This window comes from Oreochromis niloticus, linkage group LG17 (assembly GCF_001858045.2).
Source record: "Oreochromis niloticus isolate F11D_XX linkage group LG17, O_niloticus_UMD_NMBU, whole genome shotgun sequence".
NCBI lineage: Eukaryota > Metazoa > Chordata > Actinopteri > Cichliformes > Cichlidae > Oreochromis > Oreochromis niloticus.
Window position 1 is genome coordinate 36,059,863 of NC_031981.2, and position 24,303 is coordinate 36,084,165.

The window sequence follows — 24,303 nt, forward strand, 5'->3', positions numbered from 1 at the left end:
TCTGGAAGGAAATCTTGAAGATTGAAGGGCAAGGGTAAAGTTTGCAAGTTAGAGGGAAGTCCTTGGCCCTGCATAGCCTCTGATTCTTCTGTATAGTGCATGGGGCCAAGCACTTGGAGGCCAAATGTGATTCACATCTTTCATCTCTGGAGCCTGGTGAATGTGCAACAGCTGTCAAGACTTATCTGCATCTCAACAGACAAAGCGTCACTTATCAGTCAGCTTATGGGCTTTAACGAAAGATATAGTTGCTGTTAAGAGTTTTAGGCAACAATGCAAAGGATTGTATGACTTGCTGCCCTTCCAGGTTTGAAAGATTCAGTTAGGAAGTGAGTTCACCTGTTCCTGCAAACATCTGAACCTGTGTTTTACTCATCGAGTAAGCCCTTTAAAATCTGTTAACATTGTTCTGAGTTGTTTCAAATTTGTTTAGCAATGTTCTAGTTTTCTGGGTGTTCAGTAAATATTCTGTTTAGAAACACAGAGTAGTTGTGCAGTCTGTCATTTTAAAATCAAATGTCAGCATCAGATAGAGAACTAGTATTAAGGATGAAGTGTGTGTTTGTGTGTTTGTGTCTGGGCCCGAATGTCAAAGCTTGATGAAATATTTGTGCCTGAGCAGCAAAGATGTGCAAGGAATCCGAGTGTTTGAACATTGTTCCCTGGTAGGCATTTACCACTTTGCTTGTAAAGTGTGAGGAGCAGAGCAGAATGCTGTTATAGGATGGATGGCGGGGAGGGGATCTCAGCACTGGTTTTGTGATTGAAGGCTATCAAAGTCAGCAAGGTTCAAGTAGCCTTTAGAGCAAAGCCACAAAACTCAGCATCCCTTCCTTTCTGCCATTCAGTGTACAGTCTTTCTTAACTTTGCGACATCCCGCCCCATAACTAATGTTATGATTTGTTGGGATCTTGTGTGGTATAACTAATGGGTCTAAAGCTGTAATACACACACACACATATACACACACTGACAGAGTCTTTGTGCTGTTGTTGTTACAGATCTACACAGACTGGGCCAATCACTACCTGGCCAAGTCTGGCTGTCCGCGTCTCATCAAGGACCTGAGCCAGGATGTCACAGATGGAGTCCTGCTGGCACAGATCATCCAGATCATAGGTGAGCTTCTGTGTATGTTCTCTTTCAGTGTTTTAACTTAATCCACTTTTATGCAGATTACAGTTAAAAAGATAAAGTAGATACAGTCATGAAGAGACAGAAACACTGACTTCTCTCATATAAACAGTGTACTGTCTTGCTTTGGGTCTAACTTTCTATATTTAAAAAAGAATATTAATGAAGTACAGATGGATGAAGCCCATGTATTACCAACAGAGAGTGTGTGTGTGTGTGTGTGTGTGTGTGTGTGTGTGTGTGTGTGTGTGTGTGTGTGTGTGTGTGTATAGTTTGCTCTGTTTGGTGGATGAATCGACCACCCACTCACTCACACAAACACACAGACACAGTATTTGAGCTTTGTTGTGGTGAGTTGGAGCGAAGCCGTTTCTCAGTCTGAAATTTGGGCCAAATCACAGCAGCTCTCTCTTGTTTTGGGTGCTGGGCAAACTGCAAGAGCGCAGATCTATAACTCACCCATGGGTGCAGAGGCATGTGTCTCCCATTGGAGTACAGAGAGTCTTTACTTCTCTCTCCCTTTCTGTTGGTCTTTTGTTTTTCGTGCCTCATGTCTCTCTGGCTTGTTGCACTCTACTTCTCTCCATCCTTGATTCCCTCACTCTGTTTAATGTTTTTTTTCTCCTTCTGTTTCTGTTTTCATTTGACGACACCTTACTGTGTAACATGCAGTGTTGGGCAAAGTTGAAAAAGTAATTAATTATAGTTACTAGTTACTTCTTCAAAAAAGTAACTGAGTTAGTAACAGTTACAAAATTCTAAAAGTAATTGATTACTTGAAAAGTAACTATTGCGTTACTTTAAAAAAAAAAATGTTTAACCCTCTGGGGTCCAGGTTATAATTGGCCATTTTTAACCACTTTTCATTTTACCTCTTTCACCTTTAAAAACTATTTACTTTGCCTTGTTTGGTATCATTCTTTTCAGCACAACCTCACATGTCTGAATTTACAGTTATGGTTTCATTTTGATATACTGTATTAACACAATTGATCTCAAATCAGACAAAAAACATAAAAGTAAAAAGTAAAAGAGTAGAAAAAGTTATATTTTTTACTGTAACAACCACAAACATGTTTATTGAATCATATTTCATAACTTTAAATGCAAATATAAATTGTCAATTTTAAAATCGTATGCACAAGTTTTGCAAACAAAGTTATTTGCAGCCATTTACCTTTTACCCTCTTTTTTTTAATAACCATGTCAAACTATTTACATAACAATCAGCTGTTCTCCATTCAATAAGATGCCACACAAATTATTTGTGCCACTCCAGAAATTAATTTCTGTCCACTATAAAGGAGAACATCACAGCCTGATACCTGCAGGTGTATCACTCCTCCTGTTTTTTACCTGGAGACAGCAGTCGCCTCATTGTTCTGACACACAACACAAAATACATTAACTACACACTCCAAACACGCTAAACGTCACAAATCTCTCACATCTCAAAACTCGCTCTCTCTCTTTTTTCTGCTGTCTTTCTTTCTTTCTCTCTCTCTCTCGCCGTCACTCCTAAAACTTCCCCCTCTTCCTAAACAACCAAATGTCATGTTGCCATATCATTTTTTTGATTGGTCAACATTGTACATTTTTCCACCAACACGAACGGGCTGTTTTTTGTTTTGTTTTGCCCCCTTAACTCCAGGTGTTGTGCCAAAAAGGGATCGTGGGCCAGAAAGTGATTGCCGTCCACGGGAGCGCGCAAAGCTGCTTAAAGCTGGAGCGCCCAGATTACTTACATGCGGTAAACTGAAGACAGCTTCAGCCGTCTGTTTGTTGAAAAATAGTAACGCGACGGCACCGCATTTTCTTGTTAATAACAGTAACGGCATTGTAACGATAGAAATAGTAATTAGTTAGATTACTCATTACTGATAAAAGTAACGTCGTTACTTGTAACGCTGTAGTTCCCATCACTGGTAACATGTGTGAGAGATTAGGATTAAAAAGATGGAATAAAACTGCAGCTGCTGATGTCGGTCATGATTTTTGCAGTCTCAGCAGAAATTACGCAGAGAAGGATTGACTGATGTTTGCTTGTTGCAGTGGGAGTGGGAGGCAAACAGTTTCCTGACACAAATAAATAAACCTCCTATAAATTTGGGGATGATTAGATAAACTGGGTGGATGGAAGGTCAACTGACTGTTTCTATTTGGTTTTGTACTAACTTCAATTTCAGTTAAAATACAATTGTTATGAAGACAGAGTAAACCTCCTCCACTAAGACCAAAATCCTTCCAGTAGTTTGAATAAAAGGTGATCCCAATCTAACATTAAAGGGGTTCCTCCTTTGCCTGTTTTCCACCTTTGCAACAGGTTTCTTTTTTTTTTTTTAAATGTAGATATTTTTTTTTAATTAAATGTCAAAATGTCAAAATACAAAAGAAGAGACAAGAAAAAAATCAGACAAAGACATGGAGTGAGTATGTGGATCGGACACATCAAATTATTCTTTTCCTTTGTCTTTGGATAACAACTCATAAAAACTGTCCAGTTGCTTTTTTGGCATCTTACGTTTACAATTAACCCAACAAAAGCTTATCAAAAGCAGAGGTGTGCATCATTTGTTCAGTGAGTTTGAGATTATTTCCAAATCTTAAAGAGTCTGGCACAAGTCACAAAACACACCATCAATGCTCTCACTACAAACCTATTCAGCTGCAGTAAGGCCCCCCAGAGCCTTGCTGACATTGGTGGCCCATACAATCCAAAACATCTTCTCCAAAAAGGAAATACTTTGCAGCAGTCCCAAAATGCATGCACATAAGTGCCTCTTTCAGTCCTACATTTCCAGCATAAACCATCTTTACTCAAACCCATTTTATGTAAGGGAAGGAGGATAGTGATATCAACTATTTTGTATTAAATAAATTCGCCTCTGGCTTCCCTGGCAAATTTCCGGCTTTTGGAAATATTGTTCTCCGATGACTCATCATGGAACGTGAAGGGTTTTTTTCCCAGGTAAAGGGAATGTTGTGCTGATGTTCCTGTTTGTCCAGGGGCACCTTTCATACCATGAGGATGCTTTGTGGTATGTTGTTGGAAGTTGTAAATGACACAGCATTGGGATAGTTCCTCGATGCAGCTGGATATTTCTTCTTATATAATCCCTTATTTGTTGGCGTTTCCAAAAATTACCAGATCCCACCAGATTCTGTTTTTCCTTGAGTGTAATAAATAAAATAAAATAAAATCACCTTCTTTGAAGAAACCATCAGTTTTGACACAATTTCTTAACCACTGAGCCCCACAAATAGTCTATTTATACCAATTCTTATTTTGGTCTTAAACCACATAGAGGAGAGATTCTACATTTTTATAGGATACATTATATTTGTTCACTTTGTCTTAAAATTAGGTTTACTCCTGCTTCATAGCTTGAGTTAATACTTATAAAGGAGTAAAGGGAGAGGGAATTTCTCTTTCAATCAAGATCCAGTTCAAACTGAAATTTTTCCCAGTTCACTGTTTGGCCAGCTCTGCCATTTCGATGATGTGCTGTAGGATCCTACACTTACACAAGTGTAGGATAGAGTTGGATAGAGTTGGCAGTGATAGGCAGTGATAGAGTTGGAGTTTCTAGAGTTTCCTCCATTCCAAAGAAACTGTTTGATCGTATTATTATATCCAAATAACAACTGCTGCAGAATACACAGTGGATCCATGCCAGTTGTATAATTTATCTGTGGGGCTATAATCATCTTTACTGTGTTTACCTTCCCCCCAGAGTGAGTTGTATCCTGCTCTGATTATCCAAATTAACTTTTGATTTTATCTAATAAAATTTCTAAATTAGTGGCAATGATCTCGGAAATATTGGGATTTAATTTGATTCCCATGCATTTCATTCCTTTAGACAGCCATTTGAACTTCAGTGAGGGGAATAAATAAAGGAAGCAAGCTGAAGATGCTGGCATGACTTCTTTGGTTTATGGCATTTAATTTTGCAACCAGATTATTTGAAAATCCACCTCCAATAATCCTAATAGAGAACAGGAGCATCATTGCACCAGGTGTCTTGACATTTGGCTTTGTGACGTTTGCATAATCTTGCTGACAGACAGACAAAGAGGACTAAAAACATACCACCGCCTCAGCTTTGACTTAGCAGAGCGAGAAGGGACCAAATAACCAAGCTGTTTTCACACACGTGTCAGGACATTTTAAAAGGTTCATCTATCAAAGACGCTGACAAACAGTGCCATCCTGACGTTGTTCAGCTTATGCATTATTTTGGATGGCAGTAACACATTCAGTGTTGAATGAGCTGCTTATAAGCCTGTATTAGGTTAGACCCTGAACACGGCACAGGACTTCAGCAGCCAAATGCAATCCCTGCTGCCGTGCTAGCTGCTGGTAGTAAATTCCTCCCAAACTGACAACTGGCTAAACTGCCTGAAACCACACAGTGATAATGAGTAATTCATCACATTTTTCAAGTAAGTCGCCCAGCAGTGGTTCTTATATAATAAAGTATTAGCATCTTTCAGACACTTTTCTCTCACACAGTCTTTTTCTTCTTCTGGCATCTGTCATAGCTTGCTCTCTCCTTTTTTCTTCATCTTCATCAGTTTGGCAAAACTTTGTGTGGGACTCTCTCTCCTTTCTTTCAAACACACACAGACACAAACATGCACACACACTTTCTTGTCTGTGCTTAGTTTCTTCCTTTCTGCAGTCTGTCTCACTAAATCTTCTCCTGTCTCACTTCCTTATTCTCACATTCACTCCAGCGTCTCTCCCTCTCTCTCTCTCCCCTCTCTCTCTCTCCCCCTCTCTCTCTCTCCCACACACACACACACACACACACGCACACACAGATTGAAACTTTACCCCTCCTGCAGACAATGAGGCCAAGTTGGCCTGTCAGTAACTCTCTGGCGGCAGCTGACGAATTAGGTAGCTTTGCTTCCCAGACCTCTCCGGAGTTGATCTGCACCTTAACTCACGCGTGTGTGCACACACACACTCACTCATTCACACACTCATGCACTCTCCAGCGCTAATCTCAGAGTTTTCCTGCTGTATTTTTTACCTCGAACTCAAAAATCCCTGGATGTCAGGATGTTAAATTTCAGTATGGGTCGACTGTAAAAATCTCATGTCTTCATTTCCTTTCTCATGCAGCGAATGAGAAGGTGGAGGATATCAATAGCAGCCCCAGGAGCCAGTCGCAAATGGTGAGTGCATTTTAGCCTAACTCTTATATTGTTTTAAAGCACTGTTGCATGAGAGCGGCTTGTTAATGAAGAGTATTTATCTGGTAAGACACAGATTTGGCAGCATTTAGGAGATGCCCTCATCACCAGCGACTGACAGCATTATAAACCTGCGGTTATACATATATTAACAGAGGCAGCGTTGTCCTGAGCAGTTCTCACTTCTATTTTGATTTAGGTGATCAAGAGCTAAGATAAAGTAATGGTTTCATATATTATTTGAGTGAGTTTGTAATCTCTGTTGGTTTTGTGCTGATTTTTAAATGAAAAGATTGACTAGTTAATAGTAGTAGTAGTAGTAGTAGTAAAACTGATTCAACTAGTTCCCTTTATAATGAGCTTTTTGGCATTGTTGCTGTTGGTAATTCTTTCACCATCTCTTGTATATGCAAAGTCTCACTTCTCCTGAACCCAGCCACAGATTTCTAGCAGTAAATAAGAGTCATATATGATCAGAGCCCCTTGTGACCCTTAATTGTTTTTATTAGTCAGAAAGATGGCCGCAGCTGACCAATGGACCAAAAACAGTTTAATCTTGGACTTGCTTTGCCATTTTGAAAAATCTGTATTTCTGGCTGCTCTGTGGCTGAGTGGTGTTGGCAGTGTCGTGTTTCCCCTCTGTTAATGAGATGACGGGCTGCATAACCGCTGATTTTCGTCACTGTGAGATAATTACCCCTCACTTTAACCAGAGTTGACTAAGTGTTTATGCAGTGTTGGTTTGCCCTTGGCATCTGCCCTCCTGCCATTAAACGTGACTAAAGCAGTTTTAGCTGCTCTGGCTTGCTTTCTTAATAAAACACTGGGGGTGATGATCCCGACGGCGTGTGTCCTCTGTGTGTCAACCTTTGTCATAGGTGTACCACAGTTTCTCTTTACGCTATTTTCTCATATGGATCAGTTTTACCAGATGGACTTCCACACAAGGCAAGAACATTTAGTTGATAAAAAAAAATAAATAAATAAAATTAAAAAAAAGAAAAAAAAAAAAAAATCACGGTTTCTTCACAAAAGCATCCCATTACCGGAATGAACCAAAACATATTTCTACAACTTGTTTCACACAGCAGTTTTCAGCTGCTCCATGGTGAGTCCAGCTGTAGTGAAAGCAGACTGTGCACTATGTTGGAAAAACAACTTTAAAGAACCAGGAAAGAAGAAAACGTTAGGGCAGGGGTAGGCAACCTTTCTGATGGCGAGTGCCATTTAAAATTTCCTCAGAAGTCAGTGTGCCATATGATTGCATTAGCAATAAATTTAATAACGCTCTATATGAACAGTTACACATTATATAGAACCACTTTATAGAATTATATTTGTTTGCAAATGTTGGCAGCTATCAGCGAATAGTTATCAGCTATTTTGAAACAAAAAAAAGACACTTTTTATTCATAACAAGAACTCCATAACAGCAAATGAACTGTACAACAGAAAATACAAATGCTATTTATGGTCTCCTCACAACAATGATAAGAAAAATAAACTGGGCCAATATGGTATGTTTGTTAATACAGAGACACACATGTTAATGTGATCTCTGGTCTCCCACTCAGACACAGGTCTCCGAGTGTCCAGCATTCAGACGGCTACCTGAGGACACTCATGTGAGAGAAAATCTGCTCACACAGATATGTAGAGCCAAATACTGTCAATAAGGCCTCTGCAATGTTCTGAAGACAGTTAAACTTGTCAGGTAGTGATGTCCAGCAGGTGACAATGCAAGCTCCATGAACATGCACAGCTGTGGATTCCAGCTACTTCGATGTCGCATTAACTGGCATTAACTCAGCCAGTTAATGCGAGACAAATCTAGCTGCTCATTAAAGATTTCTGGTTTGATCAGAAAATAAAACATTGGTCCATACACCTGAAAGTCCCAAAAATGCATTGTGTCTCGAGTCTATGGATGCATTTTGACTAAGGACCGGCCCCCCAGATATTAAAGCCATAAAGCCTTTGAATGAAAACAAACGCTGTTGTGACAGTGATGTACACTGTCTTGTTGGTAAATGTATGATTTCTATTCATTTTACGTCAGATAAAAACTTTGGTTGTAAGCTTCAGATAATTATTTAATAACAGCCAGACATTTTAAATGAGAATAAGAAAGTATTTCTTTGTGCCCCCCTTTCCCTGTTAATGCCCTACCTGGCCCCCTGGCAAAACTTTGCTAGATCCGCCCCTGCACAGTTACCAGCTGTCAGCTACGTAGAAAAGGATCCTGGTGTTATTTGTCTCTCAGAAACAGTTCATAACTTCCCTTCAATTCATTCATGTCACCTAAAAGGTAAACCTGTTTCTCCATCACCTGTTCAGCTCTGATGATTCAGTAAGGACATGTCCTGGTTTCATCTTCATGTTTCCCTCTCACCACATATCCAAACCGATATCATGACCAGCAGCTTTTACAGCTGTGGCTTCAGAAAACCTCAGCTGATACTAGAAATTAATATTAAATAAATTCTAACAACAGCTGACCAAGCTTAAACGTGCTGCTGTTGTTTAGTGCGACATCCAGCGGTTTCCTCTTTGTGGCGCAAAGTGAGCGATAAACAAACAAGAGAGAAAAGCTGATCATTGATCAGTTTCATGATTGAAGTAGCAACAGGAGAGATAGGGGAGAGAATGAGAGGAGAAGAAGATGCAGCTGTGCAGCAAAGACACAATAACTCCAGCTTTGTGTCTTTTTCCATCCTGGCTGAAGTCCGGGACAAACTGTGTTCCTTCTCAGCTCAACACGAAACGCGTAATAATTTCTCTGAATGCCGGACGATTCCGTTTGTACGGGACGGTTGGCAACTCTACTAACTAACCTTATGAATAAAATTAAGTTCACTATCAATAAAATCACAGCACCCACCCAGCAGTATATAAATTCCGTCATGCTAGCTAGCACGCAGTACGAGCTATTGTAACTGACTGTAAAAAGTCAGCACAACGAAAATAAACTCCACCTAAACTTGGTTTATATCTGACCCAGATAGACTGCAGGTCATAACTTCTTACCTGAAGTTTAGTTCACCTGACACTCCGACCGGCGGCTGCCTCGGGTCTCTCCTCCTCCTGCCTCCCCTTCCCTCATCCACCTGCTGGCCTCCACCACTTGTTAATTTTACTGAATCTATGGAAGCTACGCCATGGCCAACACCAAACAACTGAGTTATTTTTACACACTGACCAGCGTCTGGCCAGTCCACCACCCAAAAAAAATAAAAAAAAATAAAAATCATCAGGCCACCAAGCAAATGCCTGGTATGCCCGATGGCCAGTCCAGCTATGGTCGTGCGTGCCATCAGTTAACCCTTCGCGTGCCAACGGTGGCACGCATGCCTAGGGTTGCCGACCCCTGCGTTAGGATCATCAAGACCTTGCAGACCCCTAATGTGTGTGAGAGTTCGCTGTGTTAAAACCTGCAAAAATAAACTCTTGCAGATGTATTTTTCTTGTCACATAAAGTGATTCTAGTCCTGCCTGGAAACAGCTGAATCCAGACTCTTGCACTGGTCACTAAGGGCAAGCTTCTGCAGCGATGCAAGTATGTGGTTCGATACGCCAGCGTTCGCTCCGGGTGTTTGTGTGTGTTCGTGCAGTTTGCTCTTTGTCCCAGTCGCTTACTAAGCCCATTGATCCACCACCTGCTCTGACTGCAGAGGGTCTAGCCAGCTTGGGAAAAAGAAGTTTGAGGAAGCACAGTTGCTTATAGAGTGAGTGAGAAGGGAAGGAAATATCTGTCACGCACATACAAACAACTCTACAACGATGGAGCCAACTAGCAGTGTTTGGAGGTTTTTACATTGGCAGGTACTGTAAAATAGCAGCTTGCTAATTAGGATATGTGAATATGTTAAGCACAAAGCACTCTGAGCAGCAATGTGTGTAAAGTGCACAAACAGGAGTCTGTTAAGATATTCAAATGTTCATGCTAACATTCATGGTCAGGTGGATGCAGCTACTATGATTTTGTCTTTCTTTTCAGGTACAGTTAAATTTTCAGTTCCTGTTTCAGATTGTAAAAGACTCAAAGTATTGTGGCACAATGCTCATAATCAGTTCTTACTTCATTAAACCTTTATGAAAAATAAAGTTAAAAACAGAAGTCACAGTCTAATGTGTGTATTCATGTAGCAGTGATCAAGTCCAGGTTTGCCCATTGGCTGCTTAATGTTTTGTCTGTATGAACATGATCCCAGTTTGCAAACTGCTTTTGCCTTGGCTTCACCAAATGAACTGTATTAACCTAAGAGATAAACGTGATGACACTTGAACATATGGTGGCTTTCCGAGAGCAAAACGATGTTGTTTGGGTTGCCTATCCCACGAGCTCGACCACTAACATTAATTTGAAACTTAAGTTATTCACTGACAACTTTTCCCTGTCTCTAGCTATTTTTTTCTCACTCTTGGCTGCATATTTATGACATGAGCTGTGAATTTTGGAAATCTGCCACTAGCCACCTTACACCTGGAGCTTAAACGCCTTGGCCAGAGACATGACAGTAGCAGCAGCTGTCAGTGGAGGGACAGATGAGTCTGATTTACTTCCTCTGCACAGCTTTTCCCCCTCATTTGGGACTTTAGATGGTGATCCTGGAGTCACAAGCCTGTTTCTCTAACTGGTAGGTCGCTGGCGCTCTGTCGAGTGGCGCGAGGCCAACTGAGCAGCTGCTGGAAGATGATGAACAGAAACCAGCACAACATCAGCATCTGCAAGCTCGTCTGCTAATCTACATACATAATGCGCTCTTTTTTCCCCTCTAAATCCTTGTTCACAATACAAAAGGGCCACAGGTCAGTTGAAATCTAGTCACTTCCTGCAGTTTTTTGATGGTTACAAACAAAAAACGTTGTTGATATTTATTTGGTCTTTGAAGTGAATTGTGTAAAATGTGCGTTTCATAGTTATTTTCTACAAACAGTCAATACAGTCCAGTCATTTTCCCCCTTCTCATGTTATTTTATGCAAGCATGCTTTATCATACAAGTAAAGGGTAAAATTTAAAGTATATTCCATCGAGTATAGATTTCATAATCTTTGCATTTCGTGTTAACCTCTCACACTTATCCAGCACTCTGTGGAAGTCCCTTTCCATCGCCCCTGAGTTCTTGGCCCCTATAATTACAAGACTAAAGGGTATTACCTTTGACTGCTCGTGGGCTTATGGGATAATATGCTGAAGAACAGTGGAAGTATGAATTATTAGAAACTCTTTTCAAGTTCTCTTCACCTACTTGGTCTAATTTGCTCTCATTAAGAACAATATGTTAAAGAGTCTGACCTTTGATCGCCTTACTAATACAGTGCATAACAAAAGCCTGCATTTATCTCATGCATAACACTGAAATGGAGATGGAAATAGCACAGCTGAAGCACAGTTAAGTTTAACTTTTTAATTCATACACTTGAAGTTACAGTTACACTTATTCTCATGTCTCTTAGACCCTGTGTTAGGTGCTTTGATCCTGGACTTAATCATTTTACTAATGCATACAGATTCCTTTTTGTCACTTTCAGGTGAAGCAAAAGCACATTATATCAGACCTCTACTGTGGCCACATCTGTACTGTAAAACAAATGCTTCCAGGAATGGAAAAGAGTTTTCTTGTTCATTAATATGTTAGTTAATACAGAGTAGTGCTAGGCTACCTGACCATACCATCCACTGCTGTATCCAGCGGGCTACTGTATTCAGCCCCAGAAGGAACATCTGCAGCCACTACAGTACCCAGCAAAGATAATGAGAGATTGTAACAACTGGGTTTTAATACAAAGAGGCTGTCAACCCAAAGAAGTGCAGTCTAGTTTCTTTCTGAACCTGTTTTCTGCTTTGTGATAACAATAGAGAGTAGAAACTGAAGGTTTGGGGGTTAGCCAGTTTCGTTTTTCACTTTTTTTTCCCCACTATAGTCTTCACCCCAGTATACTTGTAGTGAATTGAATGTTCTTTTCATTTTTGAATCTGGGAGACATCTATCTGCTAAATGCCTGTGATGTTGAGCTGTAAATGCATTCTGTGGATTAAAGAGCTCACACAGAGTTTTTGTTCATCTCCCTCACCTTGCGGCATGCACTGCACTCCCTCTGTCATGTAAAACCTCATGCCCCCTGACAGTACAGTTTCTCATAATTGTACAGACATCTAAAGAAATTAGATGCACACCCAGGTTTTTGAATCGAGCGAGGGATTCTTTTTTTTTTTTCAAAATTATTTCTCAGAAGAATCATGCTCAAACACGAGAACAGCAGGCGAGGGATGGCAGAAGAGGCCCATTCAGCAGAAAATATTAAAGCCTTGCAACACTAATCCACTTCATTATAGACAGACATCATTAGCAAACCACTGAGCACTTCCCTGCAATACGGATGACTGTGCAGTTTGACTTTCTGAGGGAATGTGTGTGTGTGTGTGTGTGTGTGTGTGTGTGTGTGTGTGTGTGTAGCTTCCAGTGACTGCAGCAAAGGATGTCGGGAGAAAACAAACATTTGTCAGAATGAATACAAAGATGCTGAGCTGCTGCATCAGTCAGGAGAAGGTTGTTCGGGCCGTGGTAGGAAAGATTCCATCAAACAACTCACCAAGCTACTCAACTCGTTCGTATTGCTTTTCATTTGAGCTGTTGACTTTTCAAGTGTGTCATGGATCATGTTTAGACTGGCTATTGGCAGCTTTGAACCTCCCTCAATATTTTTAGTTTTGACAATGCAAATTTTTCTCTTTTGATTAATTTGAAGTGATTGTGTCAAACTGCGGTACACTTTGTCAAATTTTACTGCACTGCATGTCTGCTAGAATACAGTGCATTTCACTCTTCAGGAAAAAGACAGGGGAAAGAAATTTGATGTGTTATGATATAAAAATAAGTAAAGGCTGCTACTCAATCAGAGAGTTTGTCTTTTTGCTTGTCATTTTTTAAAGCACAATATACTGTGAGGGAATGCAAGCTCCTCTGACTGGTATCTGAAGTACTGTTTCTGCTTAGTGATGTGCAAAAGACATTTGCAATTTTTTAATTACATAAAAACAAATAACCATGAGATTCCTGTGCTGTTAACCTTTAAAGAGTGCTCAGTTTGCAGTAGACACAACACAACAGCTTAAGTTAGTCAAACGTTTAGCTTAAATGTTGTGGCTAACATGCTCAGAATGGCTACACTGTACTATAGTAGAAAAGTTGCTTCCTTACATTTCTTAATAAATAATAAATTATTGATGCACTAACAAATAAATACACTGTCTAGCTGAAGCTGGTTGGCTCAAAGTATTTGGTCATTAACCAAAGTATTAGACAAAATAACATTATTAGCTGAGTGTGCTGCTAGATGAGCAGTTAAAGGATCATGACAGTTTTTAACAAACTATCCACCCATCCAATCACTGATGCATTTCAGTACCCGGAACAATACTGCTTGCATGGCTCAAATCTATGCAGTCACTGACTACAAATCTTATAAATGAACCAGATATGATTTGATCAGCATAGTTATTTAAAAATGTATACTTTTGAGTGTTTTAGCCTTTCTCTCATGATTAGACTGGGTGTGTGCTGCAATTCAGGGTTAACTGCATCTAGGGTTTCTTGGAGACTATAAAAGTTCACCAGTTTCATCTGGGCTCCATCTGTTGGCAGCTTGCACACCAGCCAGACGCGAGGACGAACAGCACGAGTCGCTCAGTGGCATTATCTTCACTGGCCTGACGCTTCGTCGTCGGCACAGCTCGCTATTAATCTCTGCTTCTAATTGATTGCGTTCCTAATTTGAGTTCCTGGCCTGAGTAACTGCTAGGCAAAACCAACTGGCAATTGTGTGACAGTATTTCTCTGGTCTTTGATTTGATTACAGCAGCCCTGGCTGTCAGACGACTAGCCTATTATGAGAGTCATTTGGTCTGGAAATACACTGACAAATGGATAATGGGAACTCGGGGCTTCTGAAACATCCCTGATGTCATTTTGCATGCCCGGCAACTGGCAGTGAGTAAAGGAGGAGGAGGCAGATGGCCTGTTTAAGCTGCTGAAGCTACAACCACACCGGATATATTTCATTCTTATTGTTCAGTTTGTATGCCCTGATGGCAGAGAGAGTAGAGAGTGACTAGAAGGGTTCACATTCCATTTTTTACCCATAGGACAAACATCTAAAACACATCAATAAATATTTTCTGCATCAAAGGCTGAGGTAACACCTTTAAGAATAATAATAGGAGTAATAATCTTTCACAAGAGTGTTGCACCCAGTATCACTGTACAGTGTGCACACTCAACTAGAAGCTAACATTTGCTGGAACTACATTTGATATTTGAAATATTGTGTAAAAGAGGCATTGATCAGTGGGAAAAATCACTACTGTAATTTTGATTAGCAGCAGTGAACTAACTAATCATCTATCACACAGCTGTGCAACACATGCCAGACTTCTACTGTGATGGGCCATCAGAGCCAAAACAAAGTCACACACGTGACGCAGAGCTTACATAGAAACCTCTCAACACGGTTTCACAGCAAAACATGTATTAGAGAGGCTGGCCCACCGTGTCCATTTCACACTTTGCCTCTTCAAAATATAAAACAGACACGCATACAGAAGCTGCATTACCAGCAGGGGGAGATATATTTAAAACCACAAAGTCGGTAGTGAGCAAAAAACATGTGAAGTACAGTTCACGTCTTTAATCGTCAGAGTCCATTAAGCAAGGGAGCTAATATGTCTGTTTAAATACTTACTTGTGATTATTTTCATGTTGGCTTGAAATAAAATATCTCCCTCAGCTATTACCACCAAAACTTGCTGCAACTTCTGTGAAATGGACACGGTGGACCGGCGAGTCTATTACATGCTTTGTTGTGATATCGGGTTGAACCCCTGTGTATTTGCACCACTTATAATTTTAGAGGCATCTTTTGGTGTTTCTTAATCTTTATAATTCATCTATGTAACGAGCTAATTTTGTCGTGTTCATGTGCACATCTGAGGAATTGTTTAGCTTTTAGCAAAGTATACATTCACAGAACTAGAAATCTAGTAAGAGCATGTCTTTATAAGTGAAATAGTGAAAATCTACTTCAGGGTGACTAAATCAAACCTAAACTCAGGACCAAAGGTCCAAGTTTGATCTAAGTTTTACTGGATCAGGCGCTGAGACCCAAATGCCCCAGCATCTGTGCTTTGATGCACAATATTCACTTATCTATCTCTGCTCTTAATATGTGTTGAAGCGTCTGTGTGGCATATGTCTTTTTCTCTGTTGTTTTCTGGGCATCGACGGACCCCCTCACATGGTTGTGGTATAAATGGAGCACCTTGGAGCTCGTTACAGGCTCACTTGTCTCAATTGGAAGCTTTTAATCACTCATTACAGCTGAATGGCATCGGCAGATGTTCTGTAAAGGAGCAAAGAGCTGGCTTGTTCAATGGGCACAGTGAAGCACTGCTAAATTTTGATCTGCCTCAGTTTGTTTCACTGTGAAATACCAGCTACAACCCTTCTCGACCGACCCGTATTCCCTGTGATTGTTTCAGCTTGGGAATAGCAGTCCTCTACGGATTCACTCACACTGTCGTTAACCTGTTTTTTGTTTGAATGGGTTTCTTTAATGCTTTTGTCCCGTGTCGCTCTTCGATCTGTCTTATTCTGTACGTTTATACCAAATGACTCACTGCCACAGCTCAGCTTGTGCTGTTACAGTAGCTTCCCTCACCCACCTCCCTGACCTCAGTGACCCTTGGTACCTTCCCCAGCCACGGGCTGCATGACTTTGGATGTGTCACCGCTGCAAATGGTCCTTAAGCATCATTTTCATTCCTAGCTGCCTTAACAGAAAGTGGCTAGCTTGTAGTATGCTCAGCCTTGTAAAGGAAAAAGGAAAAACTGTGTTTCACGTGTTTACAGAGTCAAAATTCATGATTTTAGCAGTAGTTTTGAATGGGAGTCATTTTCCTTCTTGTGATTCCTATGCTTTTATTCCACTGGCTTTATACAATTAAAAGTAGTGCCCACTCACTGCTTGTACAAGGGAATATTTAAATGTCTTAGCAGTTCTTTGTGTTTACAGCTGATTTATCACAGAGTCTGTTCATCAAAGGACCTACTATAACATGTCACATCTCTGCAGATTATTGGGGTTTAACCACAAATGTGTACACCCAGCTTTTCGTTCCTAAACAGCCACACTGTGCTTGTCCTTATTAACCAGTGAAATAGAAAAAAAAAAAAAAAAAAACCAGGCCCAGCTGTATGTGGTGTTATAGTTCAAGGAATTTAAAGTAAAAAAGCTGCTGCACTTGATTTATGGCCACATTCTGGCCACTCCAACAGACTAAATCATATCTGACATTCAACATCTGTGAAAGGCTGCTATAAAATCTGCAGCACCATCTTCTATGGTGGGTGAGAAGAGAGAAGATGCTCCAGCGTGACTTCTGCAGCCTTGAGACGAGTCTCTCGAACCACTAATTTTAGGTTCAGAAGCAAAAACACAGCCTTATCATTTGTACTCAATTTTTAAGACTTCTGTAAGTTCAGTCTGGCATCACAACTTACTAAGCACAACTTATCCATTTACATATGTTTTAGGCCAATGAATTATTCCCATTAATCTTTTTCCTCTATAGGTTGTTTTATTGTGTTGTCATATATAGGTATATGTATCAGTTGTCTGTTAGCAGATAGCCTTTAGAGATATTTGAAATGATTTAAATGAGGACGGGATTAAATGAGATAAATAACAGAAAGGACATCTAATATGGTGTGCATAATAAAGTAAAACAGACACACTGAATGTGACGAGTTGGAAGCAGCTTACAGACAGAGCTTTGACGCATTTCACTGGACAGAACTCTCTCTCAGCTGATGGAGCAGAGAGTGGGTGAGAGAGTGTGTGAATGGCAGCATATTTCACTCCTGCATCACTGCTGCTCAGCAGGTTATACAAACACAGGCCTAATAAGTCAGCAGCTTAACCTCACTGACCCTCGCAGGAGAAACAGCCTCAGCCATGACTGGCAGACAAATCTGTCACCTGTCAACAGTAATACTATCCATCATGTTGGTGTTGTTTACCTTCTTAGAGCAGGACTGCAACAGCGAATATGAGAAGGACAAAGGACATAGCTGGCGTCAGCCTAAAAGCCAACAAGAAATACTTAGCATTGTCTTCTAGTCTGTGACAAACACCCTCTGCTCCTCTGCCCTCCTCTGTGTTTGCTTACTCTCTTACACAACAAGAATACTTCTGTTTCTTCTGTCACTCGCTGACATCAGTTGTTGTGCTGATCAGCCATTTTTGGAGAAGACCTTGGATATTTGCATTCATAATAAAAGAACTCGCTTGTTCTTTCCTGATGTCGCTGATGTACAATTAGAGTTTGTCCAACTGTAGCTCAGACTGAGCTGTGCCCAAAATGAAAGAAAATAAAAGCGAGAACAGACGGATAAAGGGGGACAGATGAAATGACAGTAGGAGCAATCTTTGCGTGTGCATTGCATCATTGTTGTAATATTTTTTTATTACTCCATCATTGACTGAAGCGATAATGAGTTTTGACTCAAACAGCGAAAACAGATTTAAAGGGATTAGGCCAGAGATTGATGAAGAGATTTTTTCATCCATAAAACATCTTTGTCTGCCTCCCTTTCACTCTCTCTCTGCAGCTTACTCACACACATGCAGACACACACCCCGTGTGTGCAGCAGATGCACAAAGCCACATGGAAGACCTCCAAGTTATTTGATGTTGTAAACACTGGAAAATGCGCCACCATACTTAATTGAGACATCCATAGATATAGGTTTGTGCTGGCACGCACATCATGTTGATTATACATCATGTGTGTTTACGTGCTGACTGAGCTAGCACTGCATTGTCTTCAAAGGATTTTGCTAAAGCTATAGTTGTATTTACAGGAATATGAGGTACAATGTGATAAAAATCAGTTAGGAACTACTTGAATTGAATGATTTCAGTTTGGTTTTCTTGTGTTAGAAAAGTTTTATGACACAGAGTTTCATAACATTTAGGCTGCTGTGAATGCAAACATCGCCTTTGTAAGCCCGAGTGAGCCGGATAAATCTGGGTGCGTGAGGTTCACTCTTATGTTGATTCGAAAAATGAGCAACAACCACAGATCTTCAGCTACAGCCGAGAAGGACTTCAGACAGGGTAAGGGATTATGGCGACAGGCATTGTGATCAATATTGCACAAAATGGTTCTTCAGCCAGCGACAGATGAGGGGAAAAAAGTTCCTTTGCTGTGGATTTTGACATAATGAGCGATGATCCCTGGATTATGAGACAGGATGCTTTAACCCCTCCCCTTTGCCCATCAGCTGCATTAAAGTTCTGTTTCATTTTATCCGTTTTGATTCATTGTCTGTCAGCAGCTGCCTGCTTTGGATACGTTGACAGTGACAAGATGGGGGTTTAGGACAACACCAGTGGAAGACGCAGTGTCAGACCCTCAATCTGATGAGGGGAGTTGATGCAGAGGTCACGGACAATGAGAGAACTGGTTTATTTGAAAGAAAGGCTGAGTGGCTCTAAATCCTAAATGTGCGGTGAACCACTCTAACCCGTAGTGTCCTTCAGGCCTTGGCTTTTTATGAGGGGAAAAAGAAAAATCATTTTTAATTCTGCTTGCTAGACGTTTGGACTACAAGTGGCCTCTAGAGAGCACAAAGATTTGGCTTTTTATCCATGTAAACCTTTAGATCTCAAAGCAGCAGTGATTAATAAAGTATATTCTGGCTGTAAAAAGCATCACAACTATGTGTTGTCTCCACAAGTGATGAACTCTGCCTCATTAGGTTTCATGTGCCAAGAGGAATTAATAGGTACAAAAACAGTCTTTATCTTCTGCCATGTGGGGTGACTGGAAGAAGAGAGATGAACTTTGATACAGGGATTTCTGAGGCAAAGCTAATTTTGTTTAGCTCTAGTTGGTATCGATTTTGGTCTTTTAGGGAAAAGTCTTAAAAGGATGGCATAGTGGTTTGTGTCTGCAGGATTTATTTGGATTCACCTGACTCCTCAGTCAACTTTGATTACCGTGTTGGGGCAAAAAAAGAATCTCAGCGTCCTTACCCGAGGCTGGCGCGCCGGCAGGACCTGCCAAGTGGGAGACGGAGTCGGCGTGCTGTCCGGTCCGAACTCTCTACCCATAGAGGCCGGCGTGCTGTGTGGTCCTGCGCACCTGCCGAGCCGCCAGGGAGCCTCGACTCATGGCCGCGACTGGTGCGCCGCCGCCGCTGGACACGAGGGCGGATGGACACCTCCCTGTCGCCGGGCCGGGGGCGCTGATTGCCTCTCCCGATTACCTCCCGCGGGGGAGAGGTTCCCCGGCCTTAGTCAGGCAATGGGGGTATGTGGCGGGGCGTGGTCTACGGTGCAGCTGCTGCAGGGGGAGGCGGACGCACCTGGGCGGCATCCGCAATCACGCTTCTCCGGCTTAAACTTGGTGCTCTGACTGCTGTGGTTATTGTTGTTGGTATATGTCCGACTGTGAGCTGCAGAGCTGCAGCCGAGGGTGTGAACAGCAATCGTAAATAAAGATGGTCGGTTCCGTCACTCTCCTGTCACAACGCACAAACTAGAGCCTCTGTTAAATCTCCCAGTGCTGCGATGGCCAGGATTGCAATTATGTTTTCATGTAGGTGTGGGATAACATAAATATATATAATAAATAATAAGTATTCATATAATGATTACTGGCTTCAAAATAAAATGGTTTAAAAAGAAAAGGTAGAACTCTACTGAGTCATGCCAAAACTTCACGAAATGGCTCTGTTTGTGAAGCTTGAGTCATCTGTGTTTTTGAAAAACGGACTGAAGGATTTAAGGTGGCATTTATTTTCCAGTGGAGATGTAGCATTTTAAGTAAAACCCTTCAATTACTTAGCAGTGCTCATGGGCTACAAAGCGCTAACGCCTGGTTTTTCCACTCTTGTCTTGAAGAAGGTTGTTTTCTGTCCCGTAGGAAGTGGTAATTGAGGTGTTTGGCTCATTTGTATTTGACAGTTGCAATATAAGGGATAACACTTTCCAATTCCAACCATCATACATCAGTCACTTGATACTTTTAGAGAGGCCCAATGTGCTCCAGTGCACTTTTCATATGTGAGATGGTACTTGGGGGAATTAAACTCAAAACATGTACAGTAGATGTAGCCAACATCTAATGTTTGTCTTACTCAATCTTACTGGAGTAGAAAGAATAGGAGAATGTACCACTGTAGAGTTGAATTTCTACAACTTTGCTGTTTAAACCGAAAATTTCAAGCAAAGACAAGATTTTTAACACGAGTACTATTAAATATTATTTTTATTTTGTGGTTAGAAAAATTCAAAAGTTCACATTTTGGTGTTTTAATGGAAGAAAGAAAACCTCAAGACAAAAAGTCTCTCAACTGTTTGTGTAGTTTTGATTTATATGAAAAAACAGTAGCCATAAAGTCCTCAAGTGAACATTTTTTTGTTTGTTTTGTGGTATTTTTTATTGTAGCTCATTTGTGTTCCTTTGGCTTGACCTCAGCATCCAATGATTTTATACAAGACAGTGTAAGACAGGTGTACCAGGGAGTCCTCATCCTCAGAAAGGATGAAACTTTGTCAACAACTGCATAAGTCGTCTTTGCCCTGCTGCCCATGTTACATAGAATCAGAAATTTTGATTTGGACTGTGACTCTGTAAATTAAATGTAGCTTAATTCAAAGTTATTCATCGCAGAAACTTAACAGCACCCCTCATTCCTTCTTCCTCTCGTGTGTGTGTTTTACATGTGCACTCCTGTCACCCCTCAATATGTGCTCCCCTTTTTCTGTTTAAAGTATTTCATGATTTGGTAAAGTGTGCCTCATCATAATGCCCCGTTTCCAAATGGCTTTTAATGGCTTATGTGGATCTGTGTGATGCCAGCATGTGTAGGAAAAATAAATGATGTCGGTTTCTCTAGAGGCTGTTACAGGATGCCACTAAGCCAATCCACCCACCAAACTAGCAGTTAAACATCGCCAGGACCCTGTGGAACATTAATGCTCCAGCCGTCATCAACGCCTTCAATCATTATTCCCCTTGTTTACGTCATTTTACAGTTAATGCAGACTAAAAACAAACAGCGGTTATGTCTAAAAGTCTCAGAATTCATAGTTGGTAGACCACTTGAAGTCACAGAGGACAACAGCACAGGTTTGTTTCTGTGATGCTTTAAAAGCTGACAGATCTGTCTCCAACTAAAGAGATTTACTGCATGTTTATGGGTTTGGTCCTTTTTTGTCTTTATCAGCTATTAAATCAGACTTCAAACACACACGTTGCCTGTGGAAAAGATGCAAAGTAGTAGAGCACTCCTTTGTGTTGTAAATATTTGCAACTGAATGAGCTGAGTTGAGTTGCTGATAAAAATGTTTGTTATCTCGCAAATGTTTTTGATTGCATATCTTTTGTACCTATAAGCTGTTTGTTTTGGCAGGCATTAGACTGCGAGAACTCCTACGCCACAACACATCTTCAAACCTAATTATGACTGAAGTAATGAGACGAATGCTGCTTCGCACATGTGTCTCAACATGCAAACGTCTAAACGTGCGTCTGGAAGAATCAAACAAAGCTAACGCCAGAGCACACGTGTCCGTCTTTGAGCGCAGCATGTGGGGAAAGAATATGGAAACCAAAATGTGAGGGGGTTTGTTGTGTGTGGGTGGTTATAAGTTGTGTCAGGCAGATGGAGAAGCTCCGTCTGTGAATTTGTGTCCCATGCAGCCTCCCATTGGTACAACCAGTATAAACATCATATTTGGGAGAGAAGGTGGCTGCTAAGTGGTTGCTGTGCTTCAGCAATAGCTTTTGAGGTGCTGTTTGAGCTGCTGAGTGGACATCACAACATCTTATTATTAATTATACTTACTGATTTTGGCGCAAATGATCTCTTTTTAAATCCTTTTTGCCAGCTAGCGGCGTCCTACAACGTCGTCCTGAGGGCATTAGTTCAAAGTCAGAGTAAAGAGAGTGTTCTCTGTCTCAACAATAGATCGGGCTTTCCTTAAGACAAACTTATGATCCAGCTTGTCTAGTGAAGTTTAGATCACCATTAATTTTTCCAACAGTTCTGACAATCCCGTCCTGTTTGTTCTACAGTCAGGTTGACAGTGAACATAATGATGCTTTCCATCAGTCCAAAGCCTCATAATGTCTTGCCAAGAAATAATCTCTGATTAGTTTTGTTGTGAATGGAATCAGCATTAACCATAAAATTAATCGTGTCATCATACTATTTTAAGTGCTGTAGCTGCATGTGCGATTGTCTCAGCATGATTCATATAGTAAAAGATGAAGGCTTTAAGCAAGCCTCATCTATAGGATTTGAATCCATCTTTCCCTATTGGAGAAGTTTAACTTCCTCACTCAGCTCACTTATATTGAGCCTTTTGTGCATTGCAGGGAGTGACACAGTTAAAAAATCTGTGGACACTACTGCTTCAAGTAGAACTCAGACCAGGGCTCTGCACCTGTGTGAGGAAAAAATCCACAGAGATGTTTTATCCATTTATCTGAGTTTTTTTAGCTTCACCACATATTACCTCTGTAGCCCTGCCCCAACATTTAAAATATCACGTTCCGTGTCTTGTTACATTTAAGCTGACACATAACACATTGAAGACAATGCAATTGCCAAACAGCCTGTGTACAGATATGACTCATTGTCCTGGTTCTTTTTAATGAAGAGAGAAAAGGATACAGAGCAAGCGAACATTTAAAAGAGAGAGAGAGCTAGCAGGCTTTAGAGGGCTGACGGGGAATTGCGGCTCATGAATCATCATTGCCCGCTGGACGTCTGGCTGAGTTGCCCAGCCTGCCCTTTGTATGGCCCTGACACACTGCGCCGCGTAGAGCGCTAAGACCTTTGACCTGATCATAAAAGGCCTCCTAAGGGGGACTGGCAGCTGGCCACCATGTTAATGAAGCGACCCGCTAGTTGCTGTCAAGGATGGCAAAAATCCCCCTCATAACTGCAGCCTCAGTGCGCCTTTGTACAGCTGAAACATAGGTGGCAGCTGTTGCCTACACTGTGAGCGTGGGCCACACTGTACTATTGTCATTGTGTTTATGTGTAAATTATGCGAAAGCTTATTCCTGTGTTTGTCTCTGTTGTTGGGTTGTATGTGTCAAAGTACCACATATCTTTATGTCTAGCCTATATATGTTAGTACTCTGGGGGTGTATTTCTACAACTTACCAGCATACTGTGTACATATGGACTTGTGTCTCCCCTTGAATCCATGAACATGACATGCAGCGGATTGTGTAGGTGGCGTCACACTGCGGTCAGTATGTCGTGCAGCCTGATCCCAGGGTCGTGCGGGGGTCGGGTAATAACCACACAATGATGTTCTTTATGGGTCATAATGCTGATAAGCTCCATCCTCTGAGCCCTCTGCCCCGAGACATTTAGGCTCATTGAATGTTAAGTGTCATCACATCCTTTGTGCTTTGTGCTGACTGTCTGCCATCTTCTCACCAGATTGAGAATGTGGATGCCTGCCTCAGTTTCCTGGATGCCAGAGGAGTGAATGTACAAGGGCTCTCAGCAGAAGGTAAGAATAATACAAAATTTGAGGCCTGGTTAAACTTAATTAAGTCAGTGGAGCAGCAGAAGAGAGATGTGGCTGTTGTATTTGTCTAATTTCTAAATCTGGAAAATTAATTTGGCTTCAATGCAACCCATCCTCTGTGGGTAGGTTTCCATTTCTTCACAGTACCAAATGTTTTCAGAAACCTGGTTTAAGCCTGTTTCCAAGACATGTGAGTGTACTTCACGGTAATGGAATTTACCACACTGGTATCATGACAGCTTTCACTATGGCAGTGTAGGCAGTCATTAGGGCATCAGAGTGGATTGTGGGAGGATAAAAACTGCAGGGCAGGATTTGCCTCCTGACCATCAGGGTACA

The 24,303-nt window shown here is 41.1% G+C and overlaps 1 protein-coding gene across 1 annotated transcript in view; it reads left to right on the plus strand.

Moving 5' to 3' along the window:
* LOC109195115 (neuron navigator 3) overlaps positions 1-24,303 on the plus strand; it is a gene marked incomplete at its 3' end in the record, with an annotated part of 148,062 nt that overhangs the window by 47,149 nt on the left and 76,610 nt on the right. The window contains 3 exon segments of the mRNA XM_019346607.2: positions 1,003-1,120; positions 6,270-6,322; positions 23,874-23,946. Coding sequence (XP_019202152.1) covers positions 1,003-1,120; positions 6,270-6,322; positions 23,874-23,946 — 244 coding nt within the window.